General features: G+C 44.7%; 1 protein-coding gene across 2 annotated transcripts in view; it reads right to left on the bottom strand.

Annotated features, from left to right (window-relative positions):
* ARHGAP4 (Rho GTPase activating protein 4) overlaps positions 1-24,549 on the bottom strand; it is an 84,831-nt gene that overhangs the window by 33,858 nt on the left and 26,424 nt on the right. For both annotated transcript variants that reach the window (XM_075835459.1, XM_075835460.1), the window contains exons 2-4: positions 3,925-4,114; positions 2,772-2,934; positions 2,021-2,083 (exon numbers count right to left, since the gene is read on the bottom strand). In XM_075835459.1, the coding sequence (XP_075691574.1) occupies positions 2,021-2,083; positions 2,772-2,934; positions 3,925-4,114 (416 nt within the window). The remainder of the gene's footprint in view (positions 1-2,020; positions 2,084-2,771; positions 2,935-3,924; positions 4,115-24,549) is intronic.

Raw genomic sequence — 24,549 nt, 5'->3', positions numbered from 1 at the left:
TGGGGGCGATTTCAGCTGTTCTTTAGAGCTGATTCCGACATGGTTTCGGCGTTAAAATCAGCGCCAAAAAAACCTCAGTGTGAACAGGATCTCAGGGCCTATTATTGTATGTATAACAGATCGTGCCTCACGCTTTTACAGTGATGATGTCTCTCGAATGCTATAACAAAAGCTGAACAATAGTACAAATGTCATTCCAGGGCTTAGTTTCAGTTCATTTTACCAGTAAGTATCTGTATTTCACGGAATAATAAATATTCAGGAAAATAGAAACTGGATCAGCGAAACATTGGGGGAGGCAATAAGAGGGCAATATAGTTCAAACATCTGAGAAGCTATGAAAATTCCGCTTTGCATAGACTCATTTAAGGTATAAGTAAGGCCTACATTTCCCAGAATGCAAATCACCAGAACAAGCTCTGCAGGCACTGAGCCAGCGATGAATGCTGGGAGATTTTACCTCTAAAACTTACAGATTTGTGAATGCAGCTCTGGAGTATAATACACACTGTAAATCTGAATCAGTACAAGATAAGTAATTACATGACCACTCTCTACTGTTCCACAAAATACAATATTATTACGGGATTCATGACATTTGTACATGCATACTTGCTAACAGTCCCGATTTTAGCAGGACAATCCTGTGACTGTAAAAGGAGCAAAGTTTATGCAAATTTGCATGAAATGTGGACATTTCCAGTCGGTTTTAGGGCATGCCTGAGTGGTACGGGGCGAGACTCACAATGTCCCAACTTTAGGGATTTAAAGGTTCGTAAAAATGTACATGTATTAGCAATTCTGTAGGGAAGCTTTGGTTATTCAGTTTTAGAACGTTCTCCTAAGACATTTTAAGGGCCTTTCCCCACAGATCTGAAGTTGACATTTACATATCTCTATGTAACCACGTTGCCTTAGGCCTCATGCACACGGACGTAGCCGTGTGCACGGCCCGTGATTACAGGCACAGACGGCCGCGGAAAGTCTCCAACATTTGTGGGTCCTGCACCCAATATAAAGTATAGGAGCACGGTCCACAAATTAAAAAAATAGGACATGTCCTGTTTTTTGCGTGTCATTTCTACGGCCCGGACACTTAACCGTAAATATACGGGAAGGGGTCCATGGGCCATAGAAATGAATGGATCCGTATTTTGATCCACAATTACGGATCCGTAATTGTGGATCAAAATTACGGTCGTGTGCAAGAGGCCTTAAGGGGGTTTTACACTGGGCGATTATCGTGCAGACGAGTGTTCATATAATGCTCGTTCCCGGTAATTGCCCTGTGTAAACAGGGAAGCGATGAGCGGATAAATGAGCAAATGCTCGATCATCTGCTGGTCGTATCATTTAAAAAAAGTAAAATATTATCGTTGTCGGCCACAAATCTCCCTGGGTGAAAATAGGGAGACGCGCTGCCGACATGATAATAATGTATGGGGACGAGAGGTCGGAGTAACGACCGCTCGTCCCCATCCATAGCTCCGTGTGACAGGAGCGAACGAGCGCCGATCAACGATGCCTATTGTCGGCCGGTGTAAAAGACGCTTTAAAGAGGCAAAACTGGGAGCTCCTGGGCTCCAATGCAAAATTTGTAACAAGGCCCACACTTACCATCTGTCATTGGCTTTTAATGTCATGGCTGAGCGTTGTATATAGTATAAAGCAATTCCTTAATATATTCTTATAATCACAGTCACTCCCTTTACATACATAAGCATCTTCAAGAAAGCAAGGAAACCAGAGAGAGTTACAATTCCCCATGGAGACTGTTTTACGGCAGCCTGGAACACAGGTTTCCACTAACAGCAGTCTACATGTATATATGTATACTGACTCACAGGTCTGCCATGCTTAAAGAATTACCCAGAATGCCTCTCTGTTTTGCACAGTGATCGCTATAGATTCCAGCAAGTTGAGTCACGTGTTCAAAATGTATGAGAGATGACTCGAGTCCCGGCCAGATGTGACTTTATGTTATGATGACTATAATATACTATATCTAGTATATACTCACCCCTTGTAACTCAGACACCAGCTTCATCAAATCCTCCTGCTGCTGAGCACCTATGTCTTTACTCTGTGGGGGAAGAAAACACCATAAGGCGACGACTTAAGCAGAACTATCTGTAAATAGATATGTAAATAGTTATGTAAATGTCGCATTATGCAGTGACATCGCCTCAATCCCACACATTCAAATACTGGTGACAAAAATAATCATGTATATTTAGAGCGAACAAGACTAGTGGGGGAGGGGGGGGGATTCATTTTTACCTGAAATAATAATTTTAAAAAACCTATAAATTCGTATTGATCCATTTCATAGTTATGTTATTTTTCGGTAAAGCTGGTGTGGACCAAAACACATATTAGCCAACAGTCCCAATTTTGATGGGACTGTCCTGCAGACTGGACTACAAAACGGACGGATTTATGCTAATATTTACTAGATGTTTGGGGGCATTCCCAGTCAAAGCAGGGGCGGGGCTTAACATTTTACACAATTCTGGATTTAAATTTGGTAAACTTGGATATGGCCACCATTACAAGTCCCACAAACTTCCGAATATAAAGTGATACATCTTCAGATGCCACAGCAATTTATGAGAAGGCAGTTCAGGCAAGCTGGGTGACAACCTATAAGAGCTGTTATGGCGGCCATATTGTTGTCTCTGATCTCTCCGCTAGTTTTCCTACAGACGGCGCAGTTTTCCATTATATTTGTCAGTCGGATTCTACTCAGGGGTCTTTACTCCAGCTCTAACCTTCTTTGTGAGTCGGACAAGATCCTCCCCCGTATGTGCGAGACGTGGAATGAGATGTGAGCTGTACACATCGCTGAGGGCGGCATAATCCCGACTTTCTTGACGTGTGTGGTTTAGGATCGTGAACCAGCAGTTGACCGAGGACAGAAGGGGCTGTTCTTTCCTAAAGAAAAAATGTAAAAATAAAAGTGGTTCTAGAAGGATAAGTCAAGATGAAAGGGTACAGAAAATGGAGGTGGGGCAAGTTAAAAGGTGACTCTACCTAAAAAAAATAATAATATTTACACTGCATGGTTAATTTATCATTGGTTTCCTTTTCGTCTAATTTTAAATTTCATCCACTAAGCTCCGAAACCAATTGTGACAGCCACACATTAAAAAAAAGCAGTTGTCAAAGCCACGCCTCTTATACTGCTGTTGTCACTGAATAGTACATTTACTTGGTTTAGGAAATTCCAAAACGTAACGATGAATTGGTCCTTCAGTTTGTGCCGTGTGAATTTTACCCACACTGCCATGCATGCCCATCTTCGGTAATGGTCCAATGGGCTAAAAAAAAAAAAAAAAAAGTGACAACCATTCTGAGCACTGTGTTGCGGCACTTTTTAGTGGTTGCCACTTCTTTTTCTTCCAAACAGCAGTGATATTTGGATCTACTAGGATAGGTTGAAGGTCTCCGTACGCTAAGGTGGAATTAAACAGTGAGAACTGTTAGGGTATGTTGACACGCAGTGATTTCAGACGTAATTCGGGCATTTTACGCCTCTAATTATGCCTGAAAAAACGCCCCTAATACACCTACAAATATCTGCCTATTGCTTTCAATGGGAATTACGATGTTCTGTTTCCACGAGCCTTTATTTTACGCGTCGCTGTCAAAATACGGCGCGTAAAATGACGGCTCGTCAAAAGAAGTGCAGGACACTTCTTGGGACGTTTTTGGAGGCGTTTTTCATTGACATAATTGAAAAACAGCTCCAAAAACGGCCGTAAAAAACGCAGCGAAAAGCGCGAGTTGCTACAAAAACGTCTGAAAATCAGGAGCTGTTTTCGACTGAAAACAGCTCCATATTTTCAGACGTTTTTGCTCACTGCGTGTGAACATACCCTTAGACTAAGATTCCTGAAATGTTCCTAATAATTTGGTGATCACCTGTGGTGTTCCTTTGAGTTCCGAATTTTGGAAGAGAAACGATCACACAGCTTTTCGAGGCTGCGGGAATATTCTAGTTTGATCTCTGCTTTCCTGCGCAGGAATTCACTCAATTCTTGCAGAAACTGTTGTCGGTGCTCCACCTGAGCATCTATGCATTTTCCTTGCTCAATCAGCTGGCTGCGGATCTCTAAGGAGAGAAAGAAAACAAGTCATATTTACAGGATGATGGTACCAATAAGCCACAATAGTTACACTTATATGATAGGCTATCCCGTTTCTTACATAGCGGCAACATATTCTGAAGCTGTCATTACTCCCGGTTATTTTGGAGTTTAACATAAGTGTTGCTCTTTTTGTTTACAGTGCTGAGCAGCTGAGTCTGTAGGACTGCAATTTGATTGCTCTTAAACGGGATTTTAAAATTGATGGGCTATCCTTAGGATGGGCAATCAATATCAGATCGGTGGGGTCCGACTCTTGGCACCGCCGACGATCACGTGATCGCTGCAGTTTATTCATCTTTTTCTTAGGTTTCATTCCAGTTCGTACTTTCACATGCCGTTACTTTCATAGTGGCTGTGCGAGGTATTGCAGGGTTGTCCCATTTAAGTTCACATATAGCTCTATTGCCAAGGAAATTATAGAAACCTCAACAGAACCCCATCGCGGACCCCATTATAAGTCACTGGCATCCATCGGCCATCGTTTGGATCTGTCATACAGTGGAACCATCACAGTGTCATGGCTTCCATTATAAACAGAGCCTTATTCACTTTCCCCAAAAAATTGGAAATATCTTTACGTATCATAGCGATGAGATACAGTCACCAAGAGTTGTACTAGACTGTTACAAGCCGTGCACCTGTGTGTTTTTCACATCACCAGGATATATTTGTATCCAATGGAAGTAAACAATTATGGTTTCTATTGAAGGACAGCAAGCAGAGATCTTGGAAACTGAGTAATTGATACAGAGAGTATATTGGAAAATTGTATTATACAAAGAAAAACTGAATATCCCTTTAAGATGAGCAAAGACATGAGATTTGGTGCTCTATGAGCTGGATAAGACCACTCCGCCATCTTAGTTATTCATCCCATGTCATATAACACAGGCCATACATTATAACAAATCTCCCATGAGTCACTATTTTCGCCGGACAATGTTCCTTTCACCTCAATTAAAAGGGAAATTTCCAGTAAGACTAAGCAATGAACAATGTGCATTGAATCACGTCCTCCCGATTGTGCCCTTCAGTGACATGGATGAATATGGGCATTTTAAAATCTGATTGTGCTAAAACTTCCTATCTGATTACTGTATGAACCTGATTCCTCCATGATGTCCAGTAAACATAATAACTCTATAGAAGGCCTACCCTATGAGCTGTCACAACGTTGGCATCTGAATTACACTAGAGCCACAATTGTATCAAGAGATTTGCCAGCGCTGGTTATTCTTAAAAGTCTGACTGCGGTTCACACGCTGAGGGGTCTTGCTCTTGCCTCCTTGTATCACCCTATTCATTGGGATATGTTCATCTGTATAGTCGTGCTACCCTGCGGGCTAAGATTCAGCCTCTTTCGCTCGCTTGCACAGGAATCCTACTGCTAGGAAATGACAGCTCGCACTGTGTAACAAAAGACACTGACTGTATGACCCCCAGGACATCAGCAATTGTGGTGGGGGTCACCCATGCCTGAAAAGGAGGGGGGGGGTTCTCTAAGAGCACAATTAAAAAACAATGCGCACTTTCTTTGGATGACATAGTAAAGTATTTCTATAGGTTTGCTAGTAATGTAAGAAATATATATTTATATTTTTCAGGTATCTTTCACGGTCCTCATGCAACTTGTGGCCTGGGTTAAATGTGCCACACAAATTTTCACTGTAGTAAAACCTATATAATAAATATTAATTTCCTGTAACTTACAGAGCACTAAAATATTTCCTCAGCACTACTTCTGATCACATAGTCGCCCACTTGCATTCAAGTATGCATAGACACTTCCCTGCACTATCTTCCCCTCTCTTCATGTATGTCAATTCTGCCCATGTTACTCTTGTAGCCACTCTTGTGTGCCTCTAAGCCAAAGGGTGTATGTACCATAGAAGAAGCCCATGTTGCTGCTATGCGGCTCCCGAAGAGAAGGGGGTCATTCAAGGTTTATTTAATGGGTGTAAGAACCTGCACAGAGACATGGTGTCCACAGGTGATGTATTGTTAGAATTCAAGGAAGATGTAAAATGTACAACAATTATAAAAATTGGATGGGGGCACCAGGACCTCCTGTCCCAGGTGGCGAGGAGTATGATAGTGTCAAGCAGCACCTGATAGGGGCTTAATTTTTATCATTGCTATGGCGTCCTCTCTCCTTTATGTACATCTCTGTCTTAGGGATGAGGGGTGACTAGACCCGAGGAGGCATAAGGGGGACCAGGGGGTCCTTTGCATAGGGTTAGGCCCCATCTACACGACAGTAGATTTTGTCTATAATGGCGGACCGTAATTACAGTCCGCAATTATGGACCCATTCATTTCTATCGACCACGGACAACTTCCCGTATATTTGCAGGAAGGTGTCCGGGCCAGAGAAAGCCTCGGCAAAAGATAGGACGTGTGCTATCTTTTGCTTTTTACGGGAGCACGGGCCAAAAATGCGGATGGCTGTCCACGGCTGCCAGCAGCCGGCCGTGCCCATAATCACGGACTGTGATTACAGCATAGGCATGTGCATGAGGCCTTAGTGGCAGGGTCTAAGTTTAGAAAATGGTGCTGCCCGCATGGACGGAGACACCAGGGAGTCTGGGGGGGGGGGGAGGTGAGCTTTTGTTAACCCGGGACAGGTGTTAGGAGTAACATCAGGAAGAAAGAGGGGAGGTGTTAGGGAACTAACAATAGATGGAGGGGAGGAGTTTAGAGTAGGGGAAAATAGGGCATTCTCTTTTTGAGGAGAAGTGAAGACTCACCCAACCCTCCCTTGTGTATGATAATCTTGTGTTTATGCAAGGCCGGATCGCGGCACTGCACTCCTGCTAAGAGTGTTTTGTTGGTGGACCACGGCGCATTTACCTCTAGATAAACGGCAGCTAAAACTCGCCTGTGGGGGGACACTAGTTGCATGGCAGGTCCCTGGTGTGTTTTGGTCCTGGGCAGTCACGAAGGCCGGACGGCGGTCCTGCGGCTGCCTGGGGGAACTGCTCTTGGCAGGGGGCACGGCTCAGGGAGGGCCATGTCGCAATTGAAGTCAGGATTCTCCTGCGCTGTATTTGCATTTTGTTAATGTTAATCAAGGGATGGCCCCTGCCACCATTCTGCTTGACAAAAAATTTATTGTGTATTATTATTGTTAACATGTGTACACCTTTAGTGCCTAGTTTGTATTATTACACATAGGGAAAGCACTTCGATACTTAGGTCGGAACGTCCACATGACCGACCACATGCACCCTGGAAGTTAGTACACGTAAACCCTGACTCTTTGGTACGTTCTCAGGGACATCTCTTCCAAAAACAAGCAACTAAAAAAAATGCTTTAAAAGCAGCAAGTAGAAAAAAATAATGTGTGTGTGTAATAGGTAATAGAGTAATGTGTGTGGTATAATAAATGTCACTCTATCTGTAGTGCTGTTACATTTAGATAGTAAATGGTATCACTAACCACAATATGGTCACATGGGGGTTAATAAGAAAGTTGTGGTTGAGAGATCTGGCAGTCACAAATAAACACGTTTAATAACGTAGCGTGATATCTTAAGAAATAACCAAGTGTAAACTCCTTGTATTGGATGTATCGCATTTGCTTCTGTGGTCTCCAACTTTTATTGGAAAATGTATTTTACGTTTCCTATTAATTAAAGGGGGTTTCCTACCATAGTAGGTGATAATACTACATACTGATTGGTGGGGGTCTGATTGCTAGGACCCCCACCAATTCCCACAATGAAGGGGCTGCAGGGGTAATTAAAGGGTTTGTAATATTTGGACAATCCCTACTAGTTAGAAGGGTCTCTTGACAATGAGGTGATCACAGAGTGTCCCCCAACGATCATCTAATCTGTGGGAAACCTGGTAATAAATCTTCAATTTTCCTGCAGCGCCACCACAGGGGAAATCAAGTATTACACAGTGCCCATTCACTTTACTTAACCATACGTCTGGCTCTTTAGCTGTGGTGAATGCAGTCTTGGGGGCTTCTAGTTCAACATTGTGTAATCATTTGTCCCGACCCCTTACAGACCCTATTAAGAAAACATGGCGCATACAAAGTGTGACAAGAAAACTAAGAATTTTCTGCTTGTCTAAGCCTGCAATTTAAGTATAATATACATATGGGAAAGCTAATAATGTAGTAACTGCAGCATTATATAACTAATGAAGATGACCACATTATTTTGCAACTGTCAGAAGATCTTGAAGATTAAATTATAGCGCCCCTCCGCGCAAATCATAAAGCGTCATGAGCTCATGAATACCCCTGTTGTCTTTGTCTGCACCCTATTCACTTATTTAAGCAGGGAACCTATAGGTGACATATGCCACTGTATGGCATATGTCACATGTACAACGTATACGTCATGGGATTTTCAATAGCGTTTCATGACGTATACATTAACCCCTTCCCTCCTCAGACATTTTTCGGATTTTCACTTTTGTTTTTTCCTCCCCACGTTCCAAATGCTTTAATTTTTTTATTTTTCGTCGATATAGCCAAATGAGGGCTTGTTTTTTGCGGGACAAGTTGTAGTTTTTCATGGTACCATTTATTGTACCGCATAATATAATGGAAAGCTGAAATTTTTTTATTTGTGCGGTGAAATGTGCAAAAAACAGCGATTACGCCATGTTTTGGGGGCTTTTGTTTTTACGGCACCTATCAGACTGTAAAAACTACAAATTCACCTTATTCTACTGGTTGATACGATTACGGTAATACCAAATTTATATGTTTTGTTTTATGTTTTAACACTTTTAAAGAAATAAACCTATTTGCTAAATAAAAAAAATATTTTGTTTCGCCATATTCTGAGAGCCATAACTTTTTCAATTTAGCAGTGTTAGGGCTTAAATGTTGCGGGGCGAGCTGTAGTTTTCACCGATACCATTTTGGGGTACATGCTACTTTTTGATCACTTTTTATTACATTTTTTTTGGAGAGGTATGGTGACCAAAAAACAGCAATTTGCGTGTGTGTATGTTTTATATATCTATTTTTTTACGGCATTCACCGAGCGGGATAAACAACGCTATATTGTGATAGTTCGGACTTTTACGGATGTGGCGACACCAGTTATGTTAACTTTTATTTTTTTTTTTTTATTATTCAAATTTTTATTGAGTTTCAGAACACAAAATTTACAAAACATAGTGGAGGGAAGGCCTCCACACCTAAATAAAAACAAACAAGGTCAGTGGACCAAAGCAAAAACAAACAAAACACCAAAAGGAAAATCAATAATGTGCAACACATCTCAACATGAAAAAGAGTGGTCGGTATACAACAGTAGCATGAGTAATCCTAGAGGCATAACAACAGAATGTACAGCGAGACCACTTAATTCAAACAGAGAAGAAGAGGCACATTACCCTAGACAGGGGAAGAGAAAGTATAGAAAAAGGCCCCAAGAGAGGGAGGGATAGGAGGGAGGGGAGAGGACAAGGGGATCCTGGACTCCAGTTCTGGCGTATTATGAATGAAAATCAGCAGCGCGCAAAAGCCATAGTACATTTCACAGGGGCATAGGCCGACTCAGGTTACCGCCGTGAGGTAGGAAGGAGAAGAAAGAAACACTATCCAAGGAGACCATGTAGACGTGTATTTTACCACAGATGCCGGGGAGTGAGCCACCAAGTGTTCCATTCGCTGTATCAAGGCAACCTCCCGAAACCACTCATCTAATGTTGGGGGTATTGCCGTTTTCCACCTGCGCGGGATTACTGACTTTGCTGCCTGAAGGAGATGTCTAACTAGTGAGCTTTTATAAACTTGTATTGGCATCGGGAACATGAATAAAAGAGCTGCTTCCGGAGAGTTGGGGACATAGACTCCAGTAACCTCCAATATTAATTTAAGCACCGCATCCCAAAAACTCCTCAACAAGGGGCAACTCCACCAAACATGAGACATAGAACCTCCTACAGCACCACAACGCCAACAATTGTCAGGCACAGACGGATACCATTTATGGAGCGCAGCCGGGACCCTATACCATCTAGAGACAATTTTGTAACTAGTTTCCTGGGCCCTAATGGCTATAGAGGCTTTTTGTGAGAGGGAGAAACACCGCTTCCATTGTGCATCAGTAAATGTAGTATGTAATTCTCTCTCCCAGGCCCCGCAGAAGGAGGGTAGTTGTTGGGAACGCTGTGAAAGGAGTAATTTATATATTGTGGATATGGTATGGGTAGGTGGCTGGGAGGAGACACATAGGCGCTCAAAGTCCGTCAACAACCTGTGAAGGTGTGCGCGTCGGTTAACTGTTCCATAAAAATGTTTTAACTGGGCATATTCATATATATGGCGAGTGAGGGGCACGGCATCGGGGCAGATGGAGGTTAGGGGGAGAAGAGAGGAAGCGGAGAGGACCTGAGCAAAATACATGGGGCCGGTGGGCGGCCTGCCTAGGAAGGAGCGACCAGCCTTACCAGCAGGAAAGGCTGGATTATCTGTGATAGGAGTTAAAGGACCCAGGGGGTCTATAAGCGAACATCCAGGCCCTAAGGACCTCAACGCCATGAGGGTATGGTAAACAACAAAGGAGGCTTGAGTCGGTCTGTTCCCGGGCAGGATCCACGGCAGGGATGATAGGGTACTGGGACATAGTTGTTGAGCCAAACGGACCCATAGTTTTGATTCTTGGTTATGAAAAAAATCTAAAACACGTGCGTGAGTTGATGCCAGATAGTAGAGCCGACAATCCGGCAGACCAACCCCACCCGTACCCCTGGAACGAGTCAGCAGAGCCCGGCTCAGACGTGGACGACCAGTCGGCCAAATGAAGGAGCCGAAGCATCGCTGAAGCCGCAACCAATAGGAGGATGGAATAGAGATGGGGATCGTCTGCAGGAGATAAAGTAAGCGGGGGAGGAGAGACATCTTAATAATATTGATACGACCAAACCAGGAAAACTCAGTCTTATGCCAGGAATTAAGATCAGTGCGAAACTTGGCCAGTAGGGGGATAAAATTATTTGTAAACAATTGTGTAAGGTCCCCACTTATACGGGCACCCAAATATGTAATACCCCTGGAGGGCCATGAAAAGGGGAAATTACTTTGGAGAAGCGATACTAACGGGCCTGGAAGAGAAACATTTAACGCCTCAGACTTAGAGAAATTGATTTTGAAATTAGACCATGTTCCAAAACGAGACAACTCGGACATCAGTGAAGGGAGAGAGACATGAGGGTCTGTGAGATAGACCAATAGGTCATCAGCAAATGCCGAGCACTTGTATTCCTTCCCTCCAATGTTAATACCCTTAATATCCGTGTTGCTCCGAATGGAGGCCATGAGGTGTTCCATAACCAGGACATACAACAGGGGGGATAGGGGACAGCCCTGTCGTGTGCCATTGTAAATAGGGAAAGGTGCCGAGAGGGAGCCATTTATTTTTATTTGGGCCGAAGGCGTGCGATACAATGCCATAATTTTTGCCAAGAGAGAAGGTCCTATTCCCACATGCCGAAGGGTTTGGTAAAGTGCAGGCCACGATATTCTGTCAAATGCCTTTTCAGCATCCAGGGACAGGATCATGAGCGGGATTCGGTTAGTCTGGGCGTGGTGAATGATATCGAAAGTTTTAAGGGTGTTGTCACGGGCCTCCCGACCAGGCACAAACCCCACCTGGTCCGGGTGGATTAGTTCAGGCAGGTATTTATTCAATCTATTGGCGAGCAATTTAGCGTACATTTTTAGGTCTACATTGAGCAAGGAGATGGGACGATAACTGGAGCATAATTGAGGGTCCTTACCCGGCTTAGGGATCACTACGACATGAGCCAAGGTGGAACTAGGAGGAAACAGGACCTCCGGGGAAATAGAGTTAAAAGCTAACAACAAAAGCGGTAGCAACCGGTCCGCCAACACCTTGTAGAACTTGGCAGTGTAGCCATCCGGGCCAGGACTCTTCCCCCCTGGGAGATCGGTTATAACCCTGAGGAGTTCCGAGGAAGTGAAGTCCGAATCAAGTTCCTCAGCTATCTCCCCAGACAACGGTGTGAAGGGGGATGAGAAAGAATCCCGGTCCGGCGGATGGGAGGGGGCGGGGGTGGGAGGGTCAAGGTTGTAAAGATCAGAGAAAAAGCTATGGAAGCACTCCGCTATCTCTGGGGTCGTGTGAACAACTTGGCCAGAAGGAGCCTTAGTATTTGGGATGTGTGACTGGGCAATTCTAGTTTTTACAGCTCTGGCCAACATACGTCCGCTCTTATTGCCAAACTCGTAGAATTTACTGCGACAGACTTGGAGAGCGCGCTGCTGGGCAGAGTCCAACAGCCATCTGGCGTCCTGTCGGGCAACCTGTAACTCCCGTAAAATCGGAAGAGACAGCGCACGTTTGTGAGCCAGTTCAAGAGCGCTAATTTTTTGGAGAGCAATTTTAAGGGAGTGGGCCCTTTCTCTTTTAAGGCGCGCCCCGTGTTTTATGAGGACCCCCCTGAGAACGCATTTAAGGGCTTCCCAACGAACCAAGGGGGACGTGTCATCTTGGGCATGATCAAGTGTGAAATGTTCCACAGTTTGAAGCAAATCAGCATGGCACACCCCATCCAGGAGCAGGGACTCATTCAGTCTCCAAGTCCAGGGGCCTTTAGTGATGAAGGGGAGATGTAAAGTACAATATACCGGGGCATGGTCAGACCACAGGATACTGCCAATGGACGTAGAGGCTACCCAGGGGAGAGCATGTTGCTGAAGGAAAATGTAATCCAAGCGACTGTAGGTGCCATGCGGATGGGAGTAAAAACTATAATCCTTATCCGTGGGATGTTGAATGCGCCATGCATCACACAGTTGAAGTTGTAGGAGAGCTCGCCTCGCCCGCCTAATAGCACCGTATGCAACACTAGAACGACCAGTAGAATTATCCACCGTCGGATCCAGAGTAAGGTTAAAGTCTCCGCACAGCACCACAGTCCCCCGGACCACCGGAAGGGCGGTTTCTATAAGTTGAAGAATGAAGGGCACCTGACCCTGGTTAGGAGCATAAGCGTTAATCACCGTGAATTCCCTCCCACCAATATTAAGCACTAAGATGAGGTATCTCGCCTTGGGATCCACAACAAGATTGACAACCTGATGGGGGAGAGACTTGTGAAGGGCTATGGCAACTCCACACGATCTGGAGAGGGGATTATTACTGAAATGCCACGTAGTGTAGTGTTTGTGCTTGATAGTAGGGGCATGTCCCTCCTTAAAATGTGTCTCCTGGAAGCATGCGATGTGTACCTTACGCTTGTGTAGATGGTGTAAGATTTGCGCCCGCTTTTCAGGAACATTCAGCCCCTTCACGTTGAAGGAGGCAATATTAAGGTCAGCCATGGATGCAGACTAAACGGCTCACTGAGGTATGCCGGGTAGCGCACGAAGGATCGGAGTCCAGGATCACCAGGAGGGAAGCAGAGGAGGGAAACAAGCTAGGAGTAAAGAACAGAGCATTAGAGAAAAACACAGACATAAAATCAAACAAAAAAGGCAGTACGAAAACAACTGCCGCACAAACTAAGCGCACAATTGCGGAAGACCAAAAATTCGGTCCAAAACCTACAGGGGGAAGGTGACAACTATGCATAAGAGTTATCCGCACTCCCTAGCGTACAATAATATAAGTATTAACAGCTTAACATCATTTGCATACTTTAAATAATGAGAGAGGAAGACATTGGAAGGCATCTGAAGGTAATACTCAGAGCAACAAGCAATCTTGAAATCAGACATCAAGTAAGTAAGTAACAGGAGGAATTCCAGGAGCGACAGTCCGGATCATCATGCCGAACGGGCGGTCTCCATGGGTGGAGTAGGATCACGTTCTTGTCGGCGTCTAGATCGTCTGCGAGGTCCACGCGGAGGACGACCCTCCGCCACAGCCAGGGGCCCAGAGAACGGGCGTCTCCCCCGCGATCCCCCGCCAGCAGAGGATAACAACGAGGGCCACTCCGGTAATGCAACATGAGGAAGGTTCAAGTCCCGCAAGAAACCAGGCAGGTCGGCCGGGGATCGCACAGTATAGGTACGGCCCTCCTGTCGAACCATCAGGGCAAACGGGAAGCCCCACCTGTAGATGATGTCCCGGTTCCGAAGCACCTCCAGCAGGGGTTTGAGAGCAGCTCTTTGCGCCAGCGTGTGTCGAGATAAATCCGGCAAAATACGCAACTGCGTGCCTTGGTGGAGAATGATGGGCTGCCGTCGGATTTTTTGGAGGATAGAGTCCTTGATTGCGTAAAAATGGATTCGGCAGATGACATCCCTCGGCCGAGGATCATCAACACTTACAGGGCGGAGAGCTCTATGTGCCCGGTCGATCTCTATATGGGTATTCGGCGGACGGCCTAGTAAAGTATTGAAGATGGTGGAGAGAGTCGAAAACAGCTCAGACGCAGGAACAGATTCGGGCAATCCTCGAACACGTAGGTTGTTCCTCCTATTACGGTTTTCAATATCATCAAGGTGCTGCTGCAAAGTGAACAACTGAGCTGAGTGCTGCTGAATAGTGGATTGGATATCTGCAATAGTGGCATTATCAGCCACCCGGTCCTGCGTAAGAGTGTCCACCCTCGTAGAAAGTGAGGAAAGTTCAGCACGAAACTGTGTAAACTCCAGCTTGCATTCTTCAACGATCTGTCTGGCGAAGGACGTCATATCAGCCCTAGTAGGCAACAATTGAACAAGCTGGCGGATATCTGAGAGAGTCGCCGGCCGATTTTCACATATAGATCCAGACGACGGGTCAGTAAAACTTAATCCCCTACTGGCTGGGGTGTCCACTTCAGGCGACGGGAGTGGGTGCAATTGAGGACCTTGGCCACTTGCAGGTAGTGCAGGCATAGCCCCAGGGTGCTGGGGAGCTCCCATAGGCAGGGTCGAGGCTATGGTTGTTGGGGCATTGGGGAAGCTGTGCCATGCAGAGCCAGAGGACCAAGAGGGAGAGGCCCCCACCAGCCCAGGGTCCCTGGGTGGGAGGGGAAGATCTGGAGCTATCAGTCCCACAGCGTGTGAGGTGAGCTGGGTGATGGGAGGCTCAGGGCCTCGGTACTCACTGTGCCTCCTAGCTAGCTCCTCCAACTGCAGCACTGCAGGCAGGGCAGGTGTGGTGTCTCTCACTCCCGGGGATGGTAGTAGGCCGCTGTCGGGTCTCGGAAGGAGAGGGCCTGCAGGCCATGAGAGCAGTGACGGGGGAGGGTGGTGTCCTGGCATGCGCAGGCCCTCCGGAGAAAGCCGGCCGCCATCTTGAGAGGCCACATGGTCCTGTGACAGGGGAACGGCGTCCGCCGCTTCAGGGGCCCCTAATGCCTCCCAGCTAGACCAGGGATCTGGTGCCTCTGGGTCCGGTACCTTCTGCGTTGGCACACTCTCTTCCGGAGCAGCTGAAAGGAGGGCCGTGCTCTCCAGAGCAGGCCCGCATCCGCACGCCTCATGGTCCCGGCGGCCATCTTGGAGATCGGCAGGCGCTGTCGGCCGTGCCGCAGGAAACATCACAGCCCGGGAAGGAGACAGAGGACCGGGGACCCTCAAGATCTGCACCTCAGAGGGTGAGTGGACGTGTCCTTCTGCCATCCCCGGCCCCCCTGTGCACTGGTCCGTTGGGGATGGAGAGGTCGGGCGGCCATCTTGACCACCGGCCTCGGCCCGCGTCGCAGCCCGCAGCTGCATCTGGGGCTGTCGCCCAAAATACTCCCCGATATCGCGCTGGGGCGATGAGGGGCATGTAGGGGCTGCTGCCTTCGTTTTTTTTTGATTCTTCCCCATAGCTGGGAGCGGATGTCAGCCGATTTCGGGAACGCTAAGAGAGGAGCTGGAGAGAGCACGTCTTCACTCTCCCATAGCTGGCCACGCCCCCTTTTATTTTTTTAACATTAATTTAGGGAAATGTCAACGAAGCTTTAACAGTTTTTTCCTTTTTTATTAGTCTCCCTGGTCGACTTGAAGCGGCGATCGTTGGATCGCTTGCATGATATACTGCAATACTAATGTATTGCAGTATATCGAGATCCCGACAGTCTCCTATAAAGCCCTGCCGGAGGCAGGGCTTCAAAGGAGTACAAAGATGGCAGTTGTTATTAGGCCCCAGGCTGCCATAACAACCATTGTAAACGGCCGATCGTGCCGAGATGGGGCGCGATGGCATGTTTGAGAGGGCGCCCCAATTTAAATGCCGCGGTCGCGATTGACTGCAGCATTTAAGGTGTGAAACGGGCGGAATCAAAGTGATCTTTGATTCCGCCCATTGCAGTGAGGTGTCGGCTGTGTAGCACAGCCGTCACCCGCTGTGTACGGAGCGTGCTCAGCCCGTGAGCGCGCTCCATACTTCCCCTTAACCTTTATCACGCACAGTTACGTGACAATGCGTTAAGGGGTTAAACAGGTACTAATATAGTCTATGGGTGAGTAATGCGTTAAACTGAGGCCTAACAGTGGCATCGGTCACCCATAGACTATATTTGCATCCGTTTAACATATACGTCATGAACATGGTCACGTTTAGCATATACCTTTAAAGGTGTCCTCCGGGCATTTTATATTGATGAGCAATCCTTAGGTCAGGTCATCAATATCAGATCTGTGGGTGTCTGACTCCCGGGACCCCTGCTGACTGAAGGGGCCGCAGCGACGGACGTTGCGGCATCTTCAGTGTTTACCAGGCACAGCATCACACACATCCGTAGCGGCGGGTCCTTTGATTGCAGCTCAGTCCCATTCACTTGAATGGGACCAGAACTACGCTCCCAGACACAGCCACCACAGAAGTGTATGGGGCTGTACCTGCAAATTGTGAAGAGGGCGCAGTGACCAAAGCCGTGGCCCTCTTGATCAGCTGATCGGTGGGGGATCCGGGAGTCGGACACCCACAGGTCTGATATTGATGACCAATCCTAAGGAGAGGCCATCAATAAAAAATACTCGGAGAACTCTTTTAAACATCTATGGTGACAGATGGAATCCATCACGGACTACTTTTAATGTATATGTCGGGAGATTTTTATCCAGCGTATACGTTAAACGTAGGTGAAAAATGTGATGTAAATGGGGCCTAGTCACAGTCTTGGAAAAAACGGCTATGAGCTAAGACACTCAATTTGTGGATTAAAAAATATAGCATTTCAAAATAATAATAATATAAATTCTAGTATAATAACAATAATGCTATCAACAGCCATATTCTACCGGCACAGTCCTTTTTGCAAATCAGCATGGGACAACTGGTGACATATCCTATGACCTTTACAATGCAAAGCAAACACAGAGCCTCCGCACAGCGGTATAATATACAATCTATAAGTAGCATCCTACCTGAAGAGAAGAACACCCAGCCTGCCTCACACCACATGATGCTGCAATTTATTCTTATAACCTTGAGATGCAGAAACACTGACCCTTAGGGATGCAAATTATTTGCTTCAATTGAAAAAATCCTATCATGTTGTAAGCTACATCTAGAGTTCTCATGGACTGGGCTATAAAATGGGACTAGGACACCTACATCTTGAACTGTTCTTGTCAATATAGATGTGTTCCTCTTAAACAGAGGACCTGTCACTAGGTCATATAAGTTGAACTGGTTTACTGACCTGAATAGCGCTGTCTCCCTGATTTTAGCGCTGTTTTTAATTTTTTTCCTGGACCCCACCGTGCCAGAGATATGGCCCACTGTTGTCTTGGCTCCCTATATTCTAATTTGCTGTAGTTTGCCAATGGGGTGGAGCTAGCTTCCCTGCCTCTGATACTGACCAATCAGCGTGAGGCAGCATGAGGATAGTTCACGCCCTGTTGGCTAACTACAGAAAAATAGCATAGAGGGAGCCAACACAACAGTGGGCCATATCTCTGGAAAAGGTGGGGTCCAGGAAAAGAAGAAAAACAGTGCTGGAATCAGGGAGACAGCGCTATTCAGGTCAGTACACCAGTCTGTTGTAGTAAATACTTGTATTCTGGAGCATCTTTTCTCAGAACTCTGCATTGTTTTGTTCCTCTGTTATTCCTTGGAAATGTATAAATAAATTGACAATTGGGCGTTACCATTCCTTTTGTCAATAGTGTGTGTTCCTTCACAGCCTGACACTGTCAGCTCTAATTGGACAGTGTCCGAATATGTTGGTGCACAACCCACTGTCAAGGGAATAGTAACACCCAGTTGTCAATTTATACTAGCTGTCAGTATTTTCTACATCACATTACTGTATGATATCTAACGTAGACACTTCCCATTCAACTCACTATAGCAAACCCTATGTACATATTATGCCAGCAAGGAATTTTAGCTCTGAGGGCCACAGAATTGTTAAAGCAGCAACTGATTATAACACAGGCTGTAACTCAGTTATACAACATATTTACAAAGTTACTCAACGTTTTATGTTAAATAATTCTATAGGTAGGTGTTCATATACTATAGATATATGTGCCCATATAAAATAAATTGTGAGACCCACTGTGGACTGATGTGAATATATTAGTGCTATATAATAAAAGTGATATGGCTCCCATACAGGTCCCAGAAGTCTTCCCACTTTATTGCATCTATGGATTTATAGACAATTGATCCACAAGCTATGCAGAAGAGTTGTATCCACTACTAATGGTTCAACCCATAGTCATTAACTGAATTACAATAAACACTGACATCAAATCGCCAAGGGCAAAATACCATCTCATCAGGTTAAATACCTTCCTGAACTACAGCTAAAAGGGTTTGTCCCTAGAGATACGGGAAATTCACGACTTGACCCATTTAGGTCTCCACTAAGAGCTCAACATCTTCTCTCTTGTGTGCTGGAACGGAGAATGACATCTGGTCTTAAGTGCAAGACCCCCTACACTGTTGCATTGACTTTTTGAACCACAACCCCCCCCCCCCTACTCCAGGGCGCACCAAATGACTTCTCCATTATGAAGTCTGATGTGTGACAGGTCAATGGTCTACTAGATTAGGGAAGAACATTAAAAATTATAGTCCTTATAATGGTCTATATGAGATAGAAAGAAAATTCCAGCAATTCATTAATAAATTTATAGCAATTCATTTCAATTTGGAAAGCATTACACAGCATAATACATTGGTGTATCTGATCTGATTTCAGTTGTCACGATATCTCTATGTTATCAGGAGATGGGAGTTTTACTTCTCTACTTCTGAGAAACTCCATCACACTCACAACCATGACTGGAGCTGATAATACATATTGCCATGTAAGCGACTGCAGTACATGACATACAAAGCATAAACGCAGAATATTTCAGTCAGTCAATCTCAGGCCCAAAAACTGTAAAGTTATATTTTGCATATGAATTAACCTCCCATCTTCCTCAATCCCATTTACCAAGGGTCCCGTTTCTGAAATCAGGAGGGGAAGGTCGATAGGGATGCTATGTACAAGTAAGTACTGGGTATTTTATTATCTACAGCAGTGATCTTCAACCTGTGGCTCTCGAGTTGTTGCAAAAATACAACTCCCAGCATGGCCTGACAGCCACAGGCTGTCAAGGCATGCTGGGAGTTGTAGTTTTGCAACAGCTGGTAAACAACAGGTTGGAGATCACTCATCTACAAAGTAGGGCTACAGAAGGCATGGTTATGGCACCTAGCTACAGTTGAACTGGTCTGTAACTATTGGCTTACGGACCAGTCTAAGCCCAATACCCCATCTAGAAAACACAGGACCCCCGTAAGGAAGACTTGAGGCGGTATCTGCACTTTCCAGTTGTCTCTGATGTGTCAGTAGGCCCTCAGGTTCCCTGGTATAGGGTCTGCTTTGCAAATGAAAACTTCTGAAACCCTATTACTACACCACTTCCACTCGCCACTTCCCTTGAAAGCATCAGACCACCACCAATCAGGTTTTTACGGCATATCTAGTCAATATGCTATATAAGTCTCTAGGGAAAACCCCTTTAATTCTTAATTGTAACAGTTATATGTTTGACCAGACACGAAGGATAATTCACGGAGGATCAATGAACACACGGGTAAGGCTCAAGATTGTAGAAAGTCGTCTCATTTTTGTGATGAATTCTTATGTTTGTAAGACACTCGGTTCATTTGAACATAGGGCGTTAATAAAAAAATATTGTGATGTTTAATGAATTGTTATGGCTATGGCCAGATTTAGGCTATGTAAGTAGACAGGTAAATGTCACCATCAATGGTAAGAAGAATTTAATCTATGGTCAAGAATTTATAAATTGCCTCCTAAATGGATGTACAAAATACTCCAAAAATACTGAAAAAGTGGACGTAGCTACAAAAGAAAATATGACACATCAAAGGTCACAGGAAAGAAATCATGAAGATAGGACTGAAAAGAGAACAGCAAAAGATCAATAAGTATAAATATAAAACACAAAGAGGAAACAAAAAGGTAATTAGAGCAAGACTGACTTCTAGAACATTGGGGGAGAGGACTATCCAGAGTATTAACCTTCTCCCATTCATAACTAGCCTGAGGGCTTAAACAGATCCAGTCTATTTCCATGTAGACAACCAAGAATAGAACGCCCTATATTCCTGGTTATTCCTGCCACAGTATGACATCCAAGACCGGAATTACTTTTCACTTCATTACAGGGTGCGATAACCACTCTGGTCCATCCATATGTTGAAGCTGCTTCTAATCCCGGAGAGTAGTCAGATGATTCACATTTCTAATTAGAGGGCATGGGGGCAGTTTTGGCTGAATAAACTTAAAAGCCTTGAGGTTGACTGTAAAAAATAAAAAAGTTTTACTTTATATGAAATTTTTTCTTGGACCACACAAAAAAATGACCCTGTAATGGAAGGATATGGAGTCCACATAAGTTACAAGCCATTAAAATAAAGGCATCCTGTTGCTTAAAAGCAGGCGTATCTTGAAGCTCCAGGGCCAGGTGCAAAAACTATAATTGGGACCACCACCTACTTGCCCTTTATAGGATGTTAAGATAGAATAAAAAGGTCACAACAGTGTCCATACATATATCCTTTATTATGCTGTGGGGCCTGTAGGCTCCCAAGGCATAGATGTATAAAGGAAAGTGTGATATCTGGAATCGTAAGGTCTACACTGCTGCTTAGAAGACATGTAGAAGACTAGATGAACAACGAACAAGTCCATTCCAAAGGAGGTGGCCTTTAAAGAGGCTCTGTCACCAGATTTTGCAACCCCTATCTGCTATTGCAGCAGATAGGCGCTGCAATGTAGATTACAGTAACGTTTTTATTTTAAAAAAACGAGCATTTTTGGCCAAGTTATGACCATTTTTGTAGTTATGCAAATGAGGCTTGCAAAAGTCCAAGTGGGTGTGTTTAAAAGTAAAAGTCCAAGTGGGCGTGTATTAGGTGCGTACATCGGGGCGTTTTTAATACTTTTACTAGCTGGGCGCTCTGAAGAGAAGTATCATCCACTTCTCTTCAGAACGCCCAGCTTCTGCCAGATCACGCTGTGACGTCACTCACAGGTCCTGCATCGTGTCGGCCACATCGGCACCAGAGGCTACAGTTGATTCTGCAGCAGCATCAGCGTTTGCAGGTAAGTCGATCTTACCTGCAAACGCTGATGCTGCTGCAGAATCAACTGTAGCCTCTGGTGCCGATGTGGCCGTCACGATGCAGGACCTGTGAGTGACGTCACAGATCTGCACTGGCAGAAGCTGGGCGTTCTGAAGAGAAGAGGATGTTACTTCTCTTCAGAGCGCCCAGCTAGTGAAAGTATTAAAAACGCCCCGATGTACGCACATAATACACGCCCAGTTGGACTTTTACTTTTAAACACACCCACTTGGACTTTTGCAAGCCTCATTTGCATAACTACAAAAATGGTCATAACTTGGCCAAAAATGCTCGTTTTTTTAAAATAAAAACTTTACTGTAATCTACATTGCAGCGCCTATCTGCTGCAATAGCAGATAGGGGTTGCAAAATCTGGTGACAGAGCCTCTTTAAAGACTTATTTCCAATGGGGTATAGTGGGTGAGATGAAGTGAACTCAAGATTGATGGTGAGAACTTAGATGGCCTAAGAACATGGACAAGATGTTGATACGGTTTGGTGTCCCCCAATATGGCGTGAGTGGCATCTCTGAGAATTTGGTTGATTGTGACCAGTTTGGCTGGGATCTGTAGGACTGACCAAACTTACTTACATTTCCTGGTCATTGTTTTATTTTTATTAAGGGGTGAAGGCTCTTTACATGGGTTCATGGTCATATTTTTGGGGAGGATGTGAAGACAGTTTCAGGGGATGAGTTGGTCACCGATTCTTATAGGATGCAAAGTGTAGTAGATCAACGTTCATACCAGACATGGGATTGGACCATGAATGTACTAGGTCTTTTATATCTATCTGTTCTTTGTGAACTTGCAGAAGAAGTGAAAGTATGTCAGAAAGCGGAAATAAAACCATATTTCAAAACCGTGCATTTCCTCAAAAAAGTACAAGGAAACCCCTTATGCAAAGAAAATGATGTTCTTATGAGAATCCTCATTGACGGTTCTTCATGTCTTGTTCTTCCATAATTGCTTGTTTTACAGGATTGCCAATGCCAGTTACTCTACAATACATCCAAAGGGGTGTAACAAATACTGGTACCACAGCTAATGATAGTAAATACGCTGCTTGACAATGGACTACACAATAAAAACCTGATGTTTACCGGAAATATGACCTCTTCCATGTAACTAGCAGTAGCTCTTTTGGTGGTGATGAGCGCCTAGGGCTTGCTATCATTTCTACTGCATATAAAATATGCCTTTGTGTCAATGTGTCGGACATTTCAATAGAACAATAAAGCACTGCAGAAGATTTTATTCGGCATATATGAGCACAATGAGGTCTCTGGTTGACATTACGCTCTTAAATCAGGTTGACCTAAGCATGGGCGTAGCTAGGAGAATACCAGGGCATGTGCCCTGGGTGCTGGCTGCCATGTGGGCTCCAACATGCCTCTTTGCCTTGGACAGGCTATTTGCATACAGGGCTAGGGTAGCCCACTGAGACTTGGCCCTGGTTGAAGGAAAACCTAGCTATGGCTCTGTCTTAAGAATGTTTTTGTATGTCTTCCAGATCAGTGTATGGTTTCATACACTTGCATATGAGCATAATTCTAAGTGATCATATGTGACTACAATGAACTATCAAAGAAGCTAACAAAAGAAATATTGATGGCCTATTCTAAGGGGGTCAGACCCCTATGCTGAACATAATGAAGGGACTGCACCGTGCCCCCTTCATTATTAACACAGGCCATACAGACTCTGCCTGGTACTGCAGCCCAGTCCAATTCACTCAAATAAGGCTTAACTGAAGTACTAGGCACAGTTGCCCATATGGATGAACTGCTGTACCTGTGTAACCAATGGAGGGGGTGTTCGCACAGGATCAGCCTTCCATCGATCAAGTATTTTAAGGATAGGCCATCAATATTTAAGTCCTGGAATACCCCAAGTTTGAGCAGTCTATATGGATATGTATATGGAAAGCAACATGGACGGCATCCCCTTTACTCATCAATGGCCATAGCCTCTGAAAACAGAGCTCAGGGACCGACTTTGATCAAACTTCATAATTAGAAATTCGAGCATTGCATGTGCCCTGTTAGTTTACTCTTATTTCTTAACTGCTTGATGACACAGGAAAAGTATGCTCGTCCTGTATGGCAGGCAGTTGCCACAAGTATAACCGTCCTACTGATCGTGTGGGCACAGCAAATGTGCCCGTGCAATCGAGAGCAGTGTAATGCCTGTAATACGCTGTACCGGCGGAGATCAGATTAATCTCTGATCTCCGCCATTTAACCCCTTGAATGCTGCAATCAGCGCTGACTCAAAGAGAGAGAGACTGAGAAGGGACCCGCATTGATCGCATCACAAGGACTTCCTGTGAAGTGATCAAAGTCTATATACCTGGTATGGGCAGACAGGCGAGGGTCCATTGAAGAGGGGAAAAAAACACACAAGTGCAAATTTTTTTACAATAAATAAACTTTATTAAATCAATTAAGTCCCAAATTAAAAATCAAATACACATATTTCGTATTGTCACAACTCTAACAACTGGTATATGCCTGAAAAAAAATGGAGCAATATTGCTTTTTTCTGTATTTTTGCCAAACTAAACTGTAATATAAAATTAAATCCCCTATGTTTGTCTATCAAAAACGACAAAGCCTCAAACATCTATATTGCCCAAAATAAGTTATGCCCAAAAAAAGTAATGCAAAGAGGAATAATGAAAAAATAATTGTTCTTGTCCTCAAGAAGCTTAAGTGTGATTTTTGCCCTGAAAGTTTGTGTTCTTCTCATTTCTATTAGCTTACTGCTCATATGCCAGCCATTTCTGCTCCTCCTCTTACATTGCCCTGTGTATAAGACATAAACTGCTATGGGTAAGTTTACACCTCTCAGTAGCCACTGCCTTTTAGACTTAAAAGTAAG

This window comes from Rhinoderma darwinii, chromosome 8, assembly GCF_050947455.1.
Source record: "Rhinoderma darwinii isolate aRhiDar2 chromosome 8, aRhiDar2.hap1, whole genome shotgun sequence".
In the NCBI taxonomy this organism is placed as follows: domain Eukaryota; kingdom Metazoa; phylum Chordata; class Amphibia; order Anura; family Rhinodermatidae; genus Rhinoderma; species Rhinoderma darwinii.
This window is presented reverse-complemented; position numbering and strand designations above follow the sequence as displayed.